Here is a 22,955-nt window from a genome sequence, read left to right as displayed (position 1 = left end):
CAGGGGTTTTGTTAGGGACGCCCTCTTCTCCAGCCTACAGACAGGGCGCATCACGCAAGCCTGGCTGATGCGGCCAGTGAACTTGGGCCCGTGCACAGATGAACTCAGACACACATCCGAGCAGCATGCAAGGCAGCCCTCGTGTCACCCAGCAGCTTCCCTCACGTATCTGAAGATGAGAGGGTCCACGGGGCTCCCATCAGGCACAAAGAACTCACTGGAGTCTATGGAGACGTCACTGGCCACAGAGACGGAAGCTGCAGAATCTGTGGAGGAGTTGAGGTCAGGCGAGGCCTCCAGGGTTGGCTTCCTTGTGACAATCACGGCTTGTCTGGGGTCCCGAGCTTGACGCAGGATGGCCAGGGCATCGTTGTGTGTGGCCCCTTTGAGAGACTTGCCATTGATGGAAAGCACTTCATTGCCCTTCTGAATAGTCCCTTCCTGGGAGGCCAACCCGTTAGGGAACACCCTGTGAACCTGAGCAAAGCAAAGACGTCAGGACCCAGGACTCACCATGCTGGATCCAGATTCTTGCTGGAGCAAGATTCAAACCAGTCAGTCAAACCCAGAAGATACTATATATATACTAGATATCTATATCTATATCTATATCTCCCAGGAGATTTTATTTACACACACACACACACACACACACACACACACAGAGCCTTGGCTTTTTTAAATTTTAAATGATTTTTATTTTTTTCCATTATAGCTGGTTTACAGTGTTCTGTCAGTTTTCTTTTTTTTTTCTTAATTTATTTTTTATTTTTTATTTTATTTATTTATTTTTTTTTTGTCTTTTTGCCATTTCTTGGGCCGCTCCTGCGGCATATGGAGGTTCCCAGGCTAGGGGTCCAATCGGAGCTGTAGCCACCAGCCTACGCCAGAGCCACAGCAATGCGGGATCCGAGCCGCGTCTGCGACCTAAACCACAGCTCACGGCAACACCGGATCGTTAACCCACTGAGCAAGGGCAGGGATCGAACCCGCAACCTCATGGTTCCTAGTCGGATTCGTTAACCACTGCGCCACCACGGGAACGCCCCTGTTCTGTCAGTTTTCTACTGTACAGCAAGGTGACCCAGTCACACATACATGTATGCATTCTTTTTTTTTTTTTTTTGTCTTTTTGCTATTTCTTTGGGCCGCTCCCGCGGCATAAGCAAGGTGACCCAGTCACACATACATGTATGCATTCTTTTTTCTCCCATTACCCTCCCATATTCCGTCATAAGTGACTAGATATATTCCCTGTGCTATACAGCGGGATCTCATTGCTTATCCACTCCAAAGGCAATACTTTGCATCTATTAACCCCAGATTCCCAGTCCATCCCACTCCCTCCCCCTTGGCAACCACAAGTCTGTTCTCCAAGTCCATGATTTTCTTTTCCGTGGAAAGGTTCATTTGCGCCGTATATTAGATTCCAGATAGAAGTGAAATCCTATGGTATTTGTCTTTGTCTTTCTGACTTATTTCACTTAGTATGAGGGTCTCTACTACTCAGCCATAAAAAAAAAAAAGAAAATAATGCCATTTTCAGCAACATGGGTGGAACTAGAGCCTCCCAGGACATTCTTAAGCCAGAGAAAATAAAACTAAATGTGTGCTAGATCAGGGCTGCTGACCAGCATCCCCTCCTTCTCCACCCAAAGCAGAGATCATTAGCAAAAATGGCCCAGTTGACCCTCAGAATCCTTCCCAACATAAGGTCCTAGACTATATCACTACAATCTTAGTTAACATTTGGTAAAAATCTTTTTTTTTTTTTTTTTATGGCCACACCCGCAGCATATGGAAGTTCTCGGGCCAGGAACTGAATCTGAGCCACAGCTGTGGCAACACCACATGAGATCTTTTAGCCCACAGCACTGGGCCAGGGATCAAACCCTCACCTCTGCAGCAACCTGAGCCACTGCAGTCAGATTCTTAGCCCACAGTGCCAGAGTGGGAACTGTTCAGTTAAAATCTTTTGCCATACCTGCTCTATATCAGCATTTCCAGAGAAATTTTCTCCGAGCACTGATTCTGTGCCATGTAATAGGGATTATATAAGAAAAGACTCTAAAGTCTAAGAAACTTAAGAACATTGGATAAAATACAAGTCTGATAGTGTCTACAGTTTAAAAAATATATAAGAAATGCTACAGTGCGAATTTGCATGATAGCTCTCTAAGAACAGGCAGTAACAGTGATCCCCCAGGCCAAGATGGAAAAGAATAAAAAAAAGAATGTGTGTGTGTGTGTATATATATATATATATATATATATATATATATATATATATATATCACTTTGCTATATAGCAGAAATTGGCACAACACTGTAAATCAACTGTAATTTAAAAATTTTAGGAGTTCCTGTCGTGGCGCAGTGGATACAAATCCAATTAGGAACCATGAGGTTGTGGGTTCGATCCCTGGCCTCGCTCAGTGGGTTAAGGATCCAGCGTTGTCGTGAGTTGTGGTGTAGTTTGCAGACACGGCTCGGATCTGGTGTTGCTGTGGCTGTGGCATAGGCTAGCTGCTACAGCTCCAATTGGACCCCTAGCCTGGGAACCTCCATATGCCACAGGTGTGGCCCTAAAAGGACAAAAGACCAAAAAAAAAAAAAAATTTAAATAATAATGCAGTGATTCCCAAAAGTGTCTCAGCAAAGACATCCTTTTTTTCACAGAGAAAGTCTCAGGCCCCATCTCCTGCAGAATGCATAATTCCTGCTCCAAGAAGTCTCAACATTTTTAAAGCTCCCTCCTAAAAATTCTGATCGTTTAACTCCAGTTAAAAGGGACCATCCCCTGCTCCAGTTCCCTTTGTGAAAAAATATGTGAGATTTTAAAAAATCTTATGTCTTTTTATTTTTTCTTTATTTTTTTTTTAAGGGCCGCACATGCAACATATGTACGTTCCCAGGCTAGGGGTCAAATTGGAGCTACAGCTGCTGGCCTACACCACAGCCACAGCAACGCAAGATCCGAGTCACTCATGGCAACGCCAGATCCTTAACCCACTGAGCGAGGCCAGGGATCGAGCCTGCATCCTCATAGATTCAAGTCAGATTGTTACCACTGAGCCACAACAGAACTCTCCCTTGGGCTTTTTAATGATGTGAGTTCTAATGCGCTTCATTGAGAGGATCGAGTGACAGCGCCTCACTGTGCTGACTGTGGCTTTACTACTGTCATCTGAACGAGGCTCTTTGTTTCTCTAAACTGTTTCTGTGTTGGGAAAATTCTGTTAGGTGGTCAGATGAGGTCAGGGTCCCCAGGCTGTAAGATCCCAGTAGGAAGCAGAGTCTCTGCTCTGCTTCTCAGTCGCTCCTCTCTAAAGGAAGCATATGTGCCAGCACATGCCCATCCTGAGCTGTGGGAAAGATCTGTTGAACATGGCAGGGAGTTCCCAGCTTGCTCTTGGTCAAGGATAGGGCTCAACGTTAGTTCTCCTTTATGACTCTGGGAAGGAACAGAAGCATTCAAACACGGAAGGAGAAAGGAGAAGTGTGGTGTGTGGTGCATTCAATCAGCCGAGGGATAGTGCTTCCTCCGGGTTTTTGAGTGGGGGCAGTGTCTCCAAGGTGGCGGCCAAGAGAGGTGCAGAAAAGTCCCTGCTCAAGGGCAGACCCGCAGACCCAAAGTACTGTTCCCACAGACAAGCTCTCTTTCTCATCAAACAGAAAGCAAACGGCACCATCAGGAGCCTCTTTATGAAGCTCTATTATGTGCTTGGTGACAGAAATAGGTCCTCGTTGGTTTTATGTGTTTTTTTTTGTGTGTGTGCTGCAGAGAGCTAGCTTGCAAAGAAGGAAGTTGGTCACACACGACTGGCTCTGAAATAACCAATAGGAGCGGGCCAAGTTACCACTGCCAGGGGCTATGGTGTGTGTAATGCTCGCGGCTGCTCTGAGCTGGAGGGTTGGTTTTCAGCTGGGCAAGGAAGTTCAGATGTGCCCACATGAAGGATATACTGAATGTTATGTGAGACAGCGCAGCCATGGGGTGACAACATTGCACGCAGCTTGGAGGGATGGAGCAGCCATGTCACAGCTCGGTCCATGAGGATGGGATGACCAGAAACCACTTGAGTCAGGTGCAAGTGACCTCAAGAGCGGGCAGAGGGCGCCAGCCAATGCTGATCAGACTGTGTGGGCCAGGAAAACAGGGCCCATAGGAAAGGATGCAGGTGACCCAGAGCTGCTGCCTGACCTACTCTTACCCTCGGCTCTAGCCAGTCCTGAGAGAACAGAGGGGGCTGGACCACGAGACCTGAAGCCTCAGGTGACTCTGTGAACAGGGACAGAAACTGCTTCCTGTTCTTTCCAGCACAGCCCCACTGCCCTCGACCAACCATCAGATCCACTCGCAACTGTTCATGGTAATATCCTCAATCCCCAAGTGGGCAAAACCAGGAAAACAGCCTCCTTTGCAGGACCTGCCTTCCCAAAGCCTCTTTCTTTCCAGGTGAGGCCCCTTTCCATTCAGGTGTGCTGTGCTACGTTTCATGGCCAGGTCTTTGATCCTGACTGTAAAGCTTTCCGTAAAGGCCCCTGTGGTCATAAGTCATTCTTCTCTAAATGTTGGTGACTAACCACTGGTCCCTATTTCCAAAAGAGATGACATTAAATAAAATTTGCCGTGCACTTTTTTTCTATTGTGTCATTGTCGTTGAGGTGAAATTCACATAACATTCAGTTAACCATTTGAAAGTGTACAATGCAGTGACACTGAGAAGGTTTGAATTTTTTTTTTTTGTCTTTTGTCTTTTTAGGGCCGCACCCGCAGCATATGGAAGTTCCCAGGCTAGGGGTTGAATTGGAGCTACAGCTGCTAGCCTACGCCACAGCCACAGCAATGCCAGATCTGAGCTGCCTCTGCAACCTACACCATAGCTCACGGCCACAGCAGATCCTTAATCCACTGAGCAAGGCCAGGGATTGAACCCACGTGTCCATGAATACTAGTCGGGTTCGTTAACCACTGAGCCGCAATGGGAACTCCACGGGTTTGGATTTTTAAAACATCCCTCCAGAACTTTCAGAAATGCAGGCATAACGGCTTCGATTTGAAGAAATTCTGATTCAATAATTCCTGAGTGAGGCTGCCACCCTTGTCATTTTTCTTTAAAGTGCCACAAATGATTCGGATTTATTTTGGTAATTTAAAGGTGTCTTGTGTACTTAGAGACCTTTTTCTAAAATTAAAGATCGTAATGAGGGTATGGAGTTTCCACTGTGGCTAGTGGAAATGAATCTGACCAGCATCCATGATGATGTAGGTTCCATCCCTGGCCTCACTCAGTGGGTTAAGGATCTGGTGTTGCCATAAGCCGTGCCTTCGATCTGGTGTGGCTGTGGCTATGGCTGTGGTGTATGCTGGCAGCTACAGCTGATTGGACCCCTAGCCTGGGAACCTCCACATACCACAAGTGCAGCCCTAAAAAAAGACAAAAAAAAAGATCATGACAAGGGTTGACAACAGGAGTGACACGTAGATGGCAGTTACTATGTTCTTGAAATGGACCCCAAGATCCTGCCCTAACCTCCTGCCCAGTGGGCCTGGGATCATGCATTCCTTGGCCCCTTCCCAAGGCCATTGCTGCTGGCCCCGACGAGCCACCCTGGCTGGGCCACTCACCGTGATCACCTTGTTTTCCAGATCTGCTCCTCCTGCCAAGCTGAACCCAAGGCCAGCCCCTTCCTCCTTGTGCAAGATGGTGACATGGATGCTGTCTAATTGCTGCAGAAGGAAATACATGTATTAACAACCATTTTACTGTAACAGTCTAAACAATTTAACAAGTGTTTTGACATCAGGCTGATCTGATCTCAAACCCCAGCTCGGCACACTCATTTCATCATTTGTGATGAGAAGACTATACTTTCTGGAGTCATGGGATACTCAGAAGAAGAAAAAAAAAAAATGTGTGTACAGCAGCAAGCAGAGTTGTTCTCCTCTCCTGTTCATTCCATCCACACCCACATCAGTACGGACAGAGCCGGGCGCTGCTAAATCTGCTGGAGATCTTAGCGAGTGGATAACACAGCTCCCCACATCAGTGAGGGATGAGACGAGGTCAGCGCTGTTCTGCAGAAGCCGGCTGTGCCCTCCCTCCCCCAGCTGCTCCATGGGGCACAGCGGCAGCATGAAGGAACCCAGCAGACTCCTCGCCCCAGAACACACACACACACACACACCAGGCACATGCAGTACTTCCCAGCCCAGACGCGGGCTCACCTGGAGCCAGATCATCCCTCTGCAGTGTCTAAAGTCAGACACCCTCATTCTGGTCTTGATGGGGGTAGGGGTGGGTCTCAAACTCATATGCATTCAGGGCCCCAGCAGATCACTTAAAAGAGTAAAATGGGCAGATGTAGACATGGAGCAGCGGGGACTGCAGAGAATGGCAGGGCACATGTCTCGCTCAAAAGGACCTGCTGCTACTTAGAAATGCAGATCCAGGGCTACCAGATTGTTCCCTTTCTGAAAAGAGAGAAGCCAGAAATCCAGGTTTGGATTCCAGTTTTATAATATTTAGAATGTAATAATTTGCAAAAGTCCCCATGCAGACCAAATAAAATATACCTGCAGGCTCCTGGGGCCATCAGGAATAAGCTTGTGTCAAAGAATTCACTTGCTTGGGCACCGCCAGAGCCTCTGCCACACGGCTGGCTTAATGATCTTTTGATCTGGAGTCCACAGGATCCAGGAAGGATGAAGGGGTGAATGGACCTCACTGCCTCACACTCTACCCTAGCACTGGCCCAACCCCCCCCCCAACTTTTACCCAGTGCAAATACTCTCCCAGGAATGCAGCGGGCAGGACAGCTCTTTCTATTTTAACACAACACTTTTATCCCTGTTATTTTGTTTGAATCAGGCCCTGGGGGTGATGGTTCCAGTGCACAGGTGATGAGTGTGAGCCCCAGAGGAGGAATTCTGGCCCAGGGCATCTTGTGTTCCTCAAGCTCACCCACACCCTCGACCTAGGGAACACAAGCTATGATGCCCCCTTTTATCCTCTCATCCCAGTCTGGATGCTTCCAGTGAAAAAACACCTAAATGTCCATCAACAGATGAATGGATTCAGAAGATGTCATATATGTACACGATGGAATACTACTCAGCCATAAAAAGAGAACAAAATAACGCCATTTGAAGCAACATGGATGCAACCAGAGATTCTCATCCTAAGTGAAGTAAGTCAGAAAGAGAAAGACAAATACCGTATGATATCACTTATAGGTGGAATCGAAACTATGGCACACGTTAATCTACTTACAGAACAGAAACAAACTCATAGGCATGGAGAACAGACTTGTGGTTGTTGCCAGGGGTTGGGGAGTGGGTTGGACTGGGAATTTGGGATTAGTAGATGCAAACTCTTGCCTCTGGAGTGGCTAAGCAATGAGGTGCTGCTGTTCAGTACAGGGAACTATATCCAATCATTTGTGGTAGAACATGATGGAAGATAATATGAGAAAAGGAATGTAGATATGTATATATATATATGACTGGGTCACTTTGCTGTACAGCAGAAACTGACAGAACATTGTAAATCCACTATACTTTAATTAAAACTTTAAAAAAATAAATTAAAAATTGCTATGCAAAAAAAGAAAGAAAGAAAGAAAGAGAAAAAGCCTTCGTGGACCCAGGGCAGCCCAGGCGGGTGCAGGCCCATGAGCCCGTGTTCACCCGGGCTGAACGGGCCCCAGCTCTGCCTCACCACTTCCTCTCCACACACCTTTGGGTCGTGCTCAGAAAGCAGAGGGGAAGCGGGACTTTCAGAATGACTTAACTGGAGCGTGGTGAACCCTGGGATTCGTCACCTCTCGGTGTGCAGGGCAAGTCTTGAGGCGGCAGCTCAGAAGTTACAAGGGACAGTTCTCCCACGCAGCATCTCCCTGGAGATGCACGCCAGGCAGGCGGCCCATGGGGCGTGGAAATAACACTAAACGTGGAGATGGAAAACCCAGGCTCTGCAGCCTTGAACCTCAACTTTCTCACTCGAAAATGGTCAAAAATATACGTCAGTGATTGAAAGCACTTCATAAGCTACAAAGCTCCCCGCTCTAGAAGGTCTTACTGTGGTCCCTCAATAAAGCACCCCTCTGCCCCTGGAGCAGGACACAACTGGGTCTGGTGTCAGCCCCTAGGAGCTGCCTTCTCAACCTCAGGGGGGCCAGGGCTACATGAGCTGCTTCCCCCCAGCCCAGCCCATGTGAGGTGACCACATTGCTCATAGCAAGGCCTTTGTCTCTGTTGGTGCTTCTAAGAGAAACCAACCTTTTTTTTTTTTTTTAACCTCATCCAAGGCTTGTGAAAGTCCCAGGGCCAGGGATCAAAGCTGAGCCACAGCAGTGACAACAGCTGGATCCTTAACCTGCTGAGCCACCAGGGAACTCCAAGGGAAGCCTACCTTTAATGTCGCCTCATCCAGATCCTTCACTTCCTCTATGAGCTTCTTCAACTCCTCGGAGCTCAGCAGGGAGATAACTGACTGGCCAGACTGAAGGGTGCAGTGGTCCCAGTCGTCGGCCTCCGTGGGCTCACTGAGACCCTCTGTGTATTCTCTCAGCTCCGAAAGGCTGTCACAGGGAGAAGCGGCACACAGTATGAATCATGATATTCATAAGAGCTGGCATCGACTGCAGTGACGACTCTACTCCAGGCATGGCGCAACTGTGCCTTCTATTTTTGGGTGCAATAAATCTGTGACTAGATTCTAGCATCCCTTCATTCTACAGATGAGGAAACTGGAGCTTAGGGAGGGGAAATAACTTGTCTGTGGTCACGTAGCTATGAAATGCAGCGACCTGGGACTCATAATCAGAGATCATTGTATGTCTGACGCCAAAGTCCATCTTCTAAATCTCCACACCTCACTCCAGAGTACAGCTGATGCTTCAGACAAATCTGTACTCAATGTCACAGCAATCATGCACTCCCTCTGATTGACAGACCTTTATTGCTAGTGGAAGGGGTCTTGCAGCAATAAATTCTTTTTTTTTTTCCCTAATCAGTTTTGTTTATGTATTTGGCTGTGGCATGCAGCAGCTTGATGTGGGATCTCAGTTCCCAGACCAGGGATTGAACCCCGGCCTTGGGCGGTGAAAGTGCCAAGTCCTAACCACTAGACCACCAGGGAACTCCCCCAGCAATAAATTCTAATGATGAGCCTTGCAGTTCCAAAAGGAGAAGAGGCTCTCGGGCAGAAAGAGCAAAGCTACTGGGAAACCTAAATTTTGTGTGTTTTTTGCTTTTCAGAGCCACACTTGAGGCATATGGAGGTTCCCAGGCTAGAGGTCCAGTCGGAGCTAGAGCTGCCAGCCTATAGCACAGCCACAGCAACGCAGGATCCGAGCCGTGTCTGCGACCTACACCACAGCTCAAGGCATCGTTGGATCCTTAACCTCCTGAGCGAAGCCAGGGATCAAACCCGCAACCTCATGGTTACCAGTCAGATTCGTTTCCGCTGCACCACAATAGGAACTCCGGGAAACCTAAATGTTAACAAACAGGATTCTAACTCTGCAGACCCCATTCTAGGTATATTTTGGAGGATTATTCCCATTCTCTCACCATAGCTGGGACCTGATGGAACACCTGAGTCAGTGAGTCTCAAGCATTTCTCAGCGGTATAAGCACAGTACATAACACCGACAGATGTAGAGCTGTTGGAATTCAAGGCAGAAGACTAAAGCCTGGCCCCACAGCAGGAGCTCTGGGGAACCCCTGGGAGGCCCTGGTTCCGTGGGGCAGCACTCATCCAGCCCCTAATTTCAACGAAAGGGAAAACAAGTTAAGCCTGGCAGGAACCAGCTCGTGGTTAGGGCATCAGTGCAGGAGCTGGGACTGGGACCCAGACACCCTAATGGCCAGTCCGGCTGCTGAACCCACGTGCAGAGGACCTGTGGATTCTTTTTGGGGGAGAAGGAGGAAGCAAGAATCCCCAGGGGATTATCTCCTGGTCTTCCTGGGCAATGGCCAGACGTGTCCGATGCGCATTTGTTCCAAATATGCATGTGTCATTTACCACGAGGCCAGTTCAGTTCTGTCCTCACCTCCCACCCCTCCCAAGGCCAGGTGTTGTGAAAACTCCACCTTAATATGGAAGGTACATGTGTAACACACACACACACACATGCACACACAAGCGCACACACATCAACTTAAAAGAACCAGTAGGGAGTTCCTGTCGTGGCACAGTGAAAACAAATCCGACCAGGAACCATGAGGTTGTGGGTTCGGTCCCTGGCCTTGCTCAGTGGGTTAAGGATCCGGCGTTGCTGTGAGCAGTGGTGTAGGTCACAGACGCAGCTCGGATCCGGCATTGCTGGGGCTGTGGTGTAGGCAGGAGGCTACAGCTCCGATTCCACCCCTAGCCTGGGAACCTCCATATGCCCCAGGTGTGGCCTTAAAAAGACAAAAAGACAAAAAAAAAAGAAGAAGAAAAGAAAAAGAAAAAAAGAACCAGTAGAATAATCCTTTAGTACGCCTGAGAAACATTTAAAAAGACATTGAGAGAAAGGAAGAAAGGTCGTCACTGGGCAGAAACACTCACTTGAGCGAGAAGCCCGTGTCCGTGGCAGGGGTTTCAGCAAAACTATTTGCACCTGGGTCTTCGCTGGACAGCGACGGTGGTGATGCCCCTTCCTTGGGGCTGCAAGGGCTCTGGCCGTAGGAGAAGGAAGAAGGAAGGCACAGGAGGGATTTCATGACAGCCGATGACACTTGGCTGCTGATGGAGTAGAGTTTACTGGTCTTTTCATCCAGTGGCTTCATCTCGCAAGACTGGGTCCTGCTTAGGGGGAAGCTCCGTGCCCGCTGGCTTGGCATCTTGACAACTGGGCCTCGAGACCCCTCCACCTGTGTCAACAGCAGCCTCGACAGAGGGTCAGGGTCCAAGGGGAGGGCTTTCTGATCTGGCTGTTGTCCTGGGGGAGGGGACTCCGACACACTGGGGTCACTGGCCTCTGGGGCTGTGGGCGAGGCCTGCGGCAGCTGCTCTAACTCTGGCCGCGGCTGCTTGACGGTGGGGGGCGCCCCTCGTCCCAAGGGACCAGAAGCAGGTCCTCCCTCTGGCTTTTCAGCAGGCTTTGTTGCCTCTCCCAAGGAGCTGGAGGGCTGGAGGCTCAGTCTCTGGGCTCCTCTGTCAGGCAGCTGAGAGGAGCCAAAGGTTTCGAAGGAGCTGATTCTCTGCTTGATGGAGGAGGAGGTGGCACGCAGGGGCGGCCCCGGGCGCTGCCTGGAGGCAGGTGTGGGTGTGGGTGTGGGCTGGCTGCAGGAGGCTGCCTCGGGCAGCTGCCTTGCATCTAGAGCCCGATTCCTCAAACCTTTCAAGCTTTGGCGAAACCAAGCCGGCTTGGGGGCCACGGGAGGACCCTTCTTTACTGTGCTGCCGTCTACCGACTTGTAAACTTTGGAGCCACCACTGGTGGCATCCAGCTTCGATGCAGTCCCATCTGGGTGGCCCTGGGTCCCCTCATCTTCACCCAGTCGGACGCTGGGCTGCAGCGGCACGTGGCCATGATTCTCACTCATGATGGGACTAAAGAGATTTTTGATGCAGTCAGAGATTCTAACCCAAGGGTCTTCCGCTGTGGTATCAAGGCTATAGTCCATCCGAGCCTGCCTCTTAAGCAGTGGGTGTTTGGTTGGGGATGTTTGCGTCACTAGGGGAGCAGAAAGAAGGCCAAAGCTGGGCGTTACGCCTGACTGTGGTTTCTCCCTAAGTTCTAATTTCGGAGACGGAGAGTGAGGATTTTAGAGGAGATGAGTAGAAGTGCTGGACCCCTGGTTCAGATGCTCTTACCTGGCTGAAGGGCAAATAGGCAGGGTCACAGAACCAGAGGACCAGAACTCCATTGCATCCTAGCATTTTAGAGCTAAAGCATTCACAGACTGTATGGAGCCTGATGTCTGGCTCTGTACAGCTGAGGAATCCAACATTCAGAAGCGTAAGCTGTCATCCGCTGGCGGAGCCCGGGCGAGACTCAGTGTCTCCTGATGCCCCGCTCTCCTGCCCTTTCCCTGAACTAAGCAGCCTCTTAGCTAACGCATAAAAACGTGAAGGGTTAAAACAAAGTTAAAAGACCCTTTTAAACTTTGAAGCCAATGGGTCACAAATTGGCAGGGGCAGCCGTATTTGTTTTGGACCACCCAGGTCATTAAAAAGCAGTGTCAGACCACACATATCCCAGCTCAAAACAGTTACAACCCTCCCACTACACCCCCGGCCCCCACAGCATTTCACACATATAAGGTCCCAGGTGAGTTTGCCACTCAACCAACTCAAAGGGGAAAAACCAGCTTGCTCAGCAAAGGAGGGTCCTCCCTGACTAAAGAGCTGCTGAAAGGGTTCCAGCAAAGGGAAAAAGCTTTGTGACCAAGATTCCTGAACCTGACTGCACACTGGCATCTGGAGGATCTAGAAAATACTGATGCCCAGCCCTGGGGTCTGACTTACTACACCTGGCCATTGGCACTGGGGCAGCTCCACAGTCATTCCAATGCGCTCCATCAGGCAAGTTCATCTCGCCAAGTTCAGCCCCTCACCATGGGGGGCAGGAGCGGGGGCGGGGCGGGGAAGGGCAGCACATGGAGGTCTTTCTTGGAAGCGAGCCTTGAACAAGCCAGAACAGAGCAGCTTCTGCCTCTGCCTCTTTCCCAGGAACAGAGGGAGGCTAGTCCCCAAGCCGTGTACAGCCAAGAAGCCAAATAGAGCTATGGCTCTTCAGTCACCCCAGGTCTGCACTCTCCCTGGTTAAGAGAAGGCTGCCCTGGTTCCACACTTTGGGGATGCTTGAACACAGAACGCAACCCAGCTTAAGGAGGGCTGAGTCCTCCTGCCTCTTGGATTAGTGCCAGGCCTCAAAGGACACAAACCATGCAGAGCATTAAGCCTTAAAGGCCCTAAAGAGGAGTTCCCGTTGTGGCACAGCGGAAACCAATCCAACTAGGAACCATGAGGTTGCAGGTTTGATCCCTGGCCTCGCTCAGTGGGTTAAGGATCCAGCGTTGCCCTGAGCTCTGGTGTAGATCGCAGATGCAGCTTAGATCTGGTGTTGCTGTGGCTGTGGTGTAGGCCGGCAACTGTAGCTCCAGTTCTATCCCTTGCCTGGGAACCTCCATATGCTGCAAGTGTTTCCCCGCCCCCAAAAAAGACTCTAAAAAGACCTTCTGCACAATTCCAAGTCAGGATGGTTACCACGGACTCGGAGGCTTTAGCCAGTGAGCCCAGCCATCTCAGCCTGACTCTGTGTTTACACACTGCTCAGCTGCAGAGCCATTGTAGGACTCAGGAGTCGGATTTCTAGAGGCAAGCCCTTTGCAAATGGGTAGGGAGCTCTTGCCAGCAGAACACCAAGGCAGGCGTTCCCTGGCTAGTTCCTCAATTGGAAGGGAGGGGAAGGAGGAGGAGCCTCCAGGAGTAGAACACCTGCTCTGGTGCACTGTGCCAGATGGTTCCACTTACAATGTCCATTAACCCTCCCTTTTCATATAGTGTTTCTCAAATGGTGTGTGGTTTGTAGCCTACATAATTATTACCCTGCCACGGCGGGAGCGCCTTGATGTCAGGGACTGGTTTTTCTTCTTCCTCTCGTTCTCTTTCTCCTTCATTCTCAAGTCCTCCCTCTCTCCCTCCCAAGATGCTAGCACAGGGCCTCACGAAGCCAGCATTCGATCCATGCTTGAGGAATCGCACCGTGTGTTGGACTTCTATCTGATTCCCCACACCTTGCTCAAGGCTCAGAAAAATTGTCCGGAATGACACGCGTGAAGGGCAGAGCCAGATTTCCTACCCTGGTCCTCCAGACCCGAAATCCAACACTCTTTCCAGCAAACCTCTACCCACTCAACTCCTGTCTCAGCGTTTCCTGGGGTACCACATGGGCACACCCCCTCCATCCCCCAGAGAGGTGGTGACCCTCAGAAACAGACTATTCATTCATGCCTCTCCGACCCTGCATTTCCAGGCTTGGAAATAGTGAAGGCAGCCTGCTAGAACGTGGTCACCCAGAGGCAGCAACTGCCCACTAAGGATGGGTGGGCGTGTCTTGGCCTTTCCCCAAGGCTCCATCCTCCAGTTGACTATCTGGATTGGCTTGCTCTCCATACATCCCCCCACCTCAGAGCATCACCAATCCAAACAGGAGATTCCCACCCTAGCTAGCACTTCTACTGTCCTGGGGGGACTCCTGGCTGTTCAGCAGCTCACGTCCAGCTGTCCAGTTGTGCAGAACCCCCACCACCACAATGCTTTGGACAGACTCAGGTTCTTCTACGACCACCAGACCTTCATGCAGAAGGTCCTTCCCTCTGGAGGATCTCAATGACAGCCTACCTGGGCCGGCTCCTCTCCTCCCTGGCTGGTCCTCAGCGGAGTATGGTGTCTGTGGGACTGCAGTTCCGGGGCAGCAGGCAGAGGCCTGGGGGGATCTCCCTGCTGCGTCTTCCTGCGGAGGCAGTGGTGGTGGCAGTAGTTCTCTGGCTTCCTGTGGTGTAAACAGGAAGCGAGACTGTGTCAAAACGGTAGCCTCCAGCTGTGAGAAGGCAAGGCGCTCTTTGATGGGGACTGCTGAGCCAGCGTGGGGCTGCTTTGGTGAGAAGTCCAGCAGCAGCCCTGAGGGTCCTCTGTTCCACTGCGCTGCCTGCATCACGGACCCGGGGAGCCAGGGAGCCGGCCCCTCCTGGAGGCCTGGAGCATCTCTGCCTCCCAGGAGCCGGGGTCCAGAACACGGGCTCATCCTGTGCTAGGGAAAGAAGCTTGGGAGTGGGAAGGGGGCTGGCATGGCTTCACGTACCCCTGCATCCTGGCGAACTACCTATTGCCAGAGGGAAGAAGACAGGGCGAAAACAAGCAGGCAAAGTACTGCCTTCTAGTCTTCATAAGTTTGGGTCCGAGCAATCAGAGGAACGTGTGTGCCTACTGCTTTCTATGTGGTCCCTTGTTATTCATTCACTTAGAACGCATGCTGCCAAGGAGGAGCAACACCCTGGACTGGGGCCAGCGCTTCCCTTTGTAGCCCCTGGAGTGACATTATCGATCTAGGGCCGGATGGTTTTCCCCACGGAGCCTGGATGCAGGCTCAGGCACCTTCACAAAACAGCCTAAGGGGGAGCATCATCAGGCACCAACTACATCACGCTTGGCTAGAATCTGGGTTTTCGTACAGCATGAAGGAGGCGCTGCCAGGGTCCAGAGGAAATAATGAGCACTGGTTCTGTCCCAGAGATGTCCAGAAGGCTCTCTGAGAGAAAGGCTTTTGATCTGGCTCTTGAGTAAAGGCTAAGAATTTTCCAGGCCGAGAAGCTGAGAAGGAGTGTTCCAGAGAGACACACATACACAGTGGAAGGAACAAGCGTGTTATAGACAAACACAGAGAAAAGGAAAAAAAAAAAAAAAACCAGAGAAGTCAGACGTCACCCAAATGGGGCGATCTAAATCTGTCTGCAAGGGAAGTACTTTGCTATGCTGCAGTGGGTCCAGGTTCTGCTCATTCCAGGGTCAGATGGAATGACGGGCTGGCCATTTGATGAGGTTGCAGGCTGCCTCCCAAGAGGAAGGAAGGAGAAAACAAATGCATCATTCGGGACTAAAAAAGAAGCAGCAAACATCTGGGGCCTGAGACTCCACACCTACATTGTCTGTGAACATTCTTTGGGGGAGTTTCCGTCGTGGCTCAGAGGAAGCAAATCTGACTAGCATCCATGAGGATGCAGGTTCGATCCCTGGGTGAATCCTCACTCAGTGGGTTAAAGATCCATTGTTGCCGTGAGCTGTGGTGTAGGTTGCAGATGTGGCCAGGATCCTGCATTGCTATGGCTAAGTTGTAGGCTGGCAGCTGCAGCTCCGATTTGACCCCTAGCCTGGGAACCTCCATATGCCTTGAGTGAGGCCCTAAAAAGACAAAAACAAACAAACAAACAAAAAACAATCTTTGGGGATGGAAGTTCTACAAGAGCTAGAAATGTGCTCACAAAACGGTGCCCCAGCCCAAGGTCCCCACTGTAGAACTGAGCTTTCGGGGAGCATTTCGGAAACACTAAGAGACCAACCAACCCAAAGGGATCATTGCACTGCTTGAGCTAATCCTTTGAAAAAGCCAGGCTTGGCCATGGTGTTAGAAGCTTAAGACCTTAGACAGATGGTACCAAGATGTTTCTCAGCAGGAAAAAAAAAAAAAAAAAAAGGCACGTGGCTGACATTTAACTTCACCCAATTGGGAGCTCTGTAAGGTGACATCTGTCTACATCCCTGAATGATTGACATTTTCATAAGCCGATGTTCTTGGTACCCACTACAGTAGCCAAAGCAACAGCACCTTCAAACAGACACAGATGTGTTTTGTCTTTTTATCAACACACCTGATGTTGCACCCTCTTCATGGAGGGTTTTTTGTTTGTTTTGTTTTTCAATTAGCTCCTGAAATAAATTGACTTTACTTGAATTTTTCTCTAAATAGCATTTCCTGTTTGGTGAATGAGGGTAAGAGAGGGGAAGGGAGGAAAGAAGTCAGAGATGTGGACTTAGGGGAGAAAGTGATTTTTAATTAAAAGTGATAGTTGGAACTAATGTTTTTTTTTTGTTGTTGTTAGTGTTGTTGTTTTCTCTTTTTTTTAGGGTCGCAGCCACGGCATATGGAGGTTCCCAGGCTAGAGATCGAATCAGAGCTATAGCTGCCGGCCTATACCACAGCCACAGCAACGTGAGATCCAAGCCACATCGGTGACCTACACCACGGCTCATGGCAACGCCGGATCTTTAACCCACTGAGTGAGGCCAGGAATTGAACCCACGTCCTCATGGATACTTGTCAGGTTCATTTCTGCTGAGCCACCATGAGCACTCCTGGAGCTGATTTTCTAGAAGGGAGAGAATTGATATTCTGGTGAAGAAGATGTGCTGAAGGCCATGTTGGGTTGTGGAAGTCTCCTGGAGTCACAGTAGATGGGAAAGATTTGGGGCTGGTCCTCAGAGCCTGAGAAGGGCCTTGGGACCCTGGTGAGAAAAGATGGTGGGTGAAGGTGGAGGGCAGGGAACAGAGAGAGAGAGACATACACACACACAGAGAAGAAAGAAGAGGAGGAGCTGGCAGAGGGAGGAAGGAAGGATGGAGGCATATTCTACACCGAGACCCAGTGAGAAATCCCCAGAGTGGTGGAGGAGATTCTAAGAAGAATGATGTGCACACAGCCTCGTGTTTTGTTGTGCTATGACCCTTTCTCTGTATCCCTAACGTCCAATGAAACAATGTGGCGTTGTTCGTTGTTTGTAAAAGGCTAGAGAAGGGTCTGTGGGCCACATGGGACAAAGCAGAAGGACAAGGAATGGCAGCTACAGCAGGAGGGATGTGGGCAGGAACCAAGGATGCTGAAGAGGCAGCACAGGGCAGCAATGACAAGGGATGTTTGCCTTGCAACAAAGCGCCTTGCTGGCCTTTCCTGCAGAAAGCCCACTGCTCCTCCAGCAGCCTCACCTGGGCAGGCTCCCTGCCCCCTATCTGGTCTAGTCGGACCAGGCGGTTCAAGGGCATCACCAGGCAGCCCTTGTGGGTCCCGCAGACCTACTCCGGCAAATCCACTTTTCTTAGTCTCCAGGAATAAAGCAAAAAAGCCTGGCTTCTCAGCCTCTCTGTTCCTAAGTGGCCCTCCTGGACTTAGAGGTCTCAGGCTCGAAGGAGAATGAAATGTTTGCTTGTCAAGGAGGAGAGGGGAACAGATCCACCTTGCCAACTCCACCGTGAACTGCTAACCCGGCCACATCCTGCCGGCTCGCTGCTAACCTGCTTCCTTTGCTGTAACCTGGCTTCCTCTCCCGCCTTCACTCTCACCCTTCCCTCCTACTTGACACTTTCCTCCTGGGGCTTTCTTACACCTCCTGAAGTTTGCCCGCGCTCATTACAGATGGTGACAGGGGACTTCCAGGGCCCCAGTTCCACCTGCCCGGGGAAGGCAGCTACTGGGGTCAGAAGTGAAAGACAGCCTGGCCTATAGATAAATGGTAACCCATGGGCTATGTGAACTTGAGGAAGTCCCCTGGTTCCCTCTTTGCATGAATGGGACCCCCCCCCCCCCCCCCCCGCTGCACGAGATGGCTGTCAAGGTTAACTGAGACACAGCATACAAAGTGCCTTGCACAGCGTCTGGGCATACAAACGACCCAGGGTGCCAGAGCTGCCTGGCTGTCAGCCTGCCTGCCTCTAAGGGCGTGGGATGGGGCTGCGGAGAAAGGAAACTCAAGTCTTTAGAGGAGTGATGGAGGAACAATCAGTCATAAACACTATTATGCCTCAGAGTCAGATGGGTATTTACTTGGTTGAATCCTAGCCTTGGAGGCAGGCTCTACACTCAACCCCAATGAACAGATAAAGAAACGGAGGCTGAGAGAGCCATTAAACCAACCTTGAATTCCAATGCGTAATGGATAGGAAGCCAGAAGTCCATCAGCAAGAGTGGGGCTTCACCTGAGATCTGCCAAACTTCAAACCCATCTTTCTGCAGTCAGCCCTCAGCTTAGCTGAGTCTCCTCTCTCTGCTGGGGGTGAAACCTTCTTTGCCCATAGTTAACACTCTGCCAAGTCTCAAGATCAACTGTGCTTAGTGCAGGAAAACACTCAACCCCACCAGACACCTGTCTTACCTGGCCACAGGTGGGCAAGGTGTGCCCAGAAGGGCATAGGGAGTTCTTGCTCTCTTCCAGACTCTTCCGAGGGTCACTGTCACTTTTAAAGTATTTTCTGGGTGGAGGCTTAGGCTTGGAGGAAGTTGGCTTTCTCACCAAAATCTCAAAGGACTTCTTCAGTCTCAATGGCGGGTGGCTGCCCTGGCTGTCGGGGAGGGGCGGGCTCTCCTGGGGAGGCCTGGGTGATGATGCCCCCGGAGGGCCCCCTGGCTCCTGCCCCAGGGGCAGGCTGGGGCTGTGTGTGCTGGTTTCCAGGTCGGAGGGAGGCTGCTCTCCGCTGCTGCTGGGGCTGCCCCCAGGGGACCCGGACATGTAGCTGCTGTCGCTGCTGGAGCGGATCATGACCTTCTGAGCCCTGCGATGCGGGGGAGCCGAGTTCTTCTCCCGCTCCCTCTCCAAGGTCGGCCGCCCATGCCAGCTGCTCTCCAGCCTTTTGACGCCTGCATTGGAAGCAAAGGAAACCTCTGCAGCTGGAGAAGACACACCCCGGCCTCGCTCACGACTGTCAGGGGTGGTGCCCTGCTCGCCCGGGGCTGTCCTCTTCTCTGAGGAGGTCACTGGTTTGGAGCTCAGCAGTCTTGGGTCTGGTGCCCAGCTCCAACGACTTTAGGTTGGGAAAATCTTGCACACTTTCTGAGCCTCCATGCAATGGTTACTGAGAGGCACCCCTAGACTGCCCTTCAGAGGGGCTTGGTGTCCTGTGTGGGTGTCCTACAGAGCACTGCATCACCCGAGGGGCCGCCCACCTCTAATAACTGACGGAGACATGACCAGAAAAGCCCAGTCCTCTCTGCCAACAGGACAACTCTGCTGGGCCATTTGAGCTCCGGAGATTGGCTGAAGCTGCTTGGGCTCATCTCAGTTCAGCTCTTCTCTCTGCCCAGCCCTGCAACGGGCCAGTCCCTTCCACAGGTATGCAGCCCCAGGATGCTTCTGAACAAACATCCTGCATGCTCAACACCGTCTCGGAGTCAGCCTCCTGGGGAACTCAACCTCTCCCACTCTACTTCCCCATCTATCAAATGGAGATCATAATTCCTGGGTCACTGGGCATTTGGAGGCTTAATGTCAAAGAGATAATGACTATGAAGGTGCTTTAAGCCTTGTACCAAGAAGTTACCATTTCTTCCCAGACATGAGGATGACCCAAGGCCAGAAAGACACTATTTCTTCCTTCTTTCCTTTCTTTCTTTTTTTTTTTTCTTTTCTTTGCTCTTTTAGGGCTGCACCCACAGTATAAGGAAGTTCCCAGGCTAGGGGCCTAATCAGAGCTGCAGCTGCCAGCCTACACCACAGCCACAGCAACACCAGCTCCAAGCCGAGTCTTCGACCTACACCACAGCTCACAGCAATGCCTGATCCTTAACCCACTGAGTGAGGCCAGGGATCGAACCCTCATCCTCATGGATACTAGTTGGGTTCTTAACTTGCTGAGCCACAACAAGAATTCCTGAGAAAGCCTCTGTTTCTTAGCCAGAGTCACCTCTTCTTTTTCTTTACCCATTCAGCCCCACTTCCTGGTGCCCATCTAGCACCCCCCTTTTCTCCCCCAGGACCAGGGCCATCCACACCTCCTTCACTGGCCCTTCTCTCAGTGGTAAACTGTTGATGATGCCCCTTTCCTAGAATCACAGCTCAAGGAGTGGGAGCAGACTGAGGGCCATTCTCTTGCTCAAATGCCAGCACACTCTGCAGGGCTGGGAGAGCCACACGAGCTCCATGGGAGCGCTTCAGACCAGGCTCATAATTCAAATCCTCTTTAAAGAAAAAGCTTGCTTTTTCCTAGTCTTAAAGTCAACCGTAAAAAGGAAGACATGAAAGTAAAAATTCACCTGCAGCCTATCGGCCAGTGATAACCAATGTTAAAAATTTTCCTCGGTCCAGGAAAAAAAAAAAAAATTTCCTCTGTCAAATAAATAAATAATAAAAAACCCATTTTTCTCTATCATCTTTCCTTGAGCATATATGCACTGTTGAGTGGGTAGAAAGGGCAGAACATCCCTGAAATAAAATTCTGTGTCCCAAGCTTTTCTCTGAACATTTTTCAGAGCATTTAACCTCCTGGTCACTATCAGGGCTAATGGCTCCACACCGTCCTATCACATGGACATTCCCCAAAGACTTGGTCAATGCCTCACAGGGGGGCACTACCACCAGACAGCCTGGTTCCCATCCCAGATCCTCTGTGCACTGAGTGACTTGGGGTAAGGGAGCCCTTGGGGCCCCACTCTTTCCTTACAGATACGCACACAAATTATATGTGAGGATTCAGGGAAATAATGCATCAGTCAGCCCAGTGTCTGACAGTGTAAAGACTCCATATGTGTCAGAAATTCTATTCGTAGATACTATTATTTCTAAAAATGCTATTATTATGGGCTAAGGATTGAAATCTCCAATGCCTACAGACCAGTGTGTGACTGCCCAGCGGGTATAAGACAACAGGCTACGAGCAGTGGGGACTACAAAGAACGAGAGAGCTCGCCTATTTAAAACAATTCAGATTCAGATGAGTTTAAAGTCTTGTGCCTCCCAGCAAAACGTGAGCCAGATTTAGCCAGCAGACTGCTAGCTTTCAATTCTCAATTCGATGAACCAAGATCACTAACAATGACTATTATGTATTCCTGGGGCAGAGGGTGAGTGAATGGCTCAACTCAAAGATTTCTAAGGGAGGAGTTCCGTCGTGGCTCAGTGGTTAACGAATGTGACTAGGAAACTTGAGGTTGCAGGTTCGATCCCTGGCCTACCTCAGTGAGTTAAGGATCTAGCATTGCTGTGGCATAGGCCGGCGCCCATAGCTCTGATTAGACCCCTAGCCTGGGAACCTCTATATGCCAAGGGAGCAGCCCTAGAAAAGACCAAAAAAAAAAAAAAAAAAAAAAACCACAAAGATTTCTAAGGGAAAGATATTGCCAATGAAAGTTCACTGTTTCCTTACCTTCCAGACTCCACTGATGCCTCTCCTTTCCAAACTTGATATTCTCCACAGCCTGGGCCACAGCCTCTTTGAGTTGCTGTTCAGAGACCTAGAAAATATCCATCACCACCTTAAGTAAACCATGGAAGCTCCTGCAGCAGGATTTGAGTCCTATACAAGCTCCTAAGCTGGGCCCCCAGATACTTCACATCAACTCTGTAAAGAGTCCACAAATTCCATTTCCAGAATCAATAGTTCCCCAGGCAAAGTCCAAACTCTGGACGAAGTCCCCAAAGTGGTCCCTCTCAACTCTCCAAACTTCTCTCCGTTACTTTCGGCAAAACTCTAGGCAGAGGTTACTCACTTCAGAGTTGACCGCTGGGAGTTACTCCATTCTTGGCAATGCTGCCGTGATGTCATCATTATGACCAACCACCAACAACATCATAACCATCACCAGGACCATGTTAGTGCCGCAGGTCACCTTCGAGTAATAGTTAAGAGTAGGAGTCTTGGAGCCAGACTTGTGTTCAGGTCTCAGTCCCCCCACTTTCTAGTTGCATATACTTGGATAACTCACTTGACCTTCTAAACCTCAATTTCTTTTTCTGTAAAGTGATAACAATTAAAGCCTTCACAGTAAGGCTGTCCTTAGGGTTTTTTTTTTTTTTTTAAATACATCATTTTGACACCAAAAGCACAGGCAACAAAAGAAAAAATATATTGAACAATGTCAAAAGGAAAATAGTCTGTGTATCAACAAGGGACATAATCAATAGTGTGAAAAGGAAACTCACGGAATGGGAGAAAATATTTGCAAATCAGAGACACCTACAACTCAACAGCAAAGACAAACAATCCAATTAAAATGTGGACAAAAGACCTGAACAGACATTTCAACAAAAGAAGATACACAAATGACCAATAAGCACATGACAAGATGCTCAACCTCACTAATCATTAGGGAAATGCAAATCAAAACCACAATGAGATACCACTTCACACCCATTAAGATGCCTCCTATCAAAAAAAAAAAAAAAAAAACACAGAAAATGACAGGTGCTGGTAAGGGTCTGGAGACCCTGAAACACTTATGCGCTGCTGATGGGAATGTAAAATGGCCAGGTTACAGCCAATATAGAAAACAAGTATGACAGTTCCTCACAAAATTAAAAATAGAACTCCCATATGATCCAGCAATTCTACTTCTGGATATACATCCCAAAAGAATGGAAAGCAGGGACTCCAAAGAGATATTTGTACACCCATGTGCATGGCAGCCTTATTCACAAGAGACAGGAGGTGGAAGCCATCCGAGTGTCCATCAACAAATGAATGGACACACAAAA

General features: G+C 49.8%; 1 protein-coding gene across 4 annotated transcripts in view; it reads right to left on the bottom strand.

Annotated features, from left to right (window-relative positions):
* The window catches only part of IL16 (interleukin 16), a 128,535-nt gene that overhangs the window by 3,099 nt on the left and 102,481 nt on the right, over positions 1 to 22,955 (bottom strand). For 2 of the 4 annotated variants that reach the window (XM_047795470.1, XM_047795469.1), the window contains exons 11-17: positions 21,628 to 21,715; positions 18,645 to 19,126; positions 14,346 to 14,496; positions 10,563 to 11,673; positions 8,418 to 8,586; positions 5,633 to 5,734; positions 219 to 477 (exon numbers count right to left, since the gene is read on the bottom strand). In XM_047795470.1, coding sequence (XP_047651426.1) covers positions 219 to 477; positions 5,633 to 5,734; positions 8,418 to 8,586; positions 10,563 to 11,673; positions 14,346 to 14,496; positions 18,645 to 19,126; positions 21,628 to 21,715 — 2,362 coding nt within the window. Of the gene's footprint in view, positions 1 to 218; positions 478 to 5,632; positions 5,735 to 8,417; positions 8,587 to 10,562; positions 11,737 to 14,345; positions 14,497 to 18,644; positions 19,127 to 21,627; positions 21,716 to 22,955 lie in introns of all 4 variants that reach the window. The other 2 variants (XM_047795467.1, XM_047795468.1) reach the window with 1 other exon arrangement.

The sequence above is a fragment of the Phacochoerus africanus genome, chromosome 9, assembly GCF_016906955.1.
Source record: "Phacochoerus africanus isolate WHEZ1 chromosome 9, ROS_Pafr_v1, whole genome shotgun sequence".
Lineage (NCBI taxonomy): Eukaryota > Metazoa > Chordata > Mammalia > Artiodactyla > Suidae > Phacochoerus > Phacochoerus africanus.
Note: the sequence above shows the minus strand (reverse complement) of the source record. Positions and strands in the feature narration are given on the sequence as shown.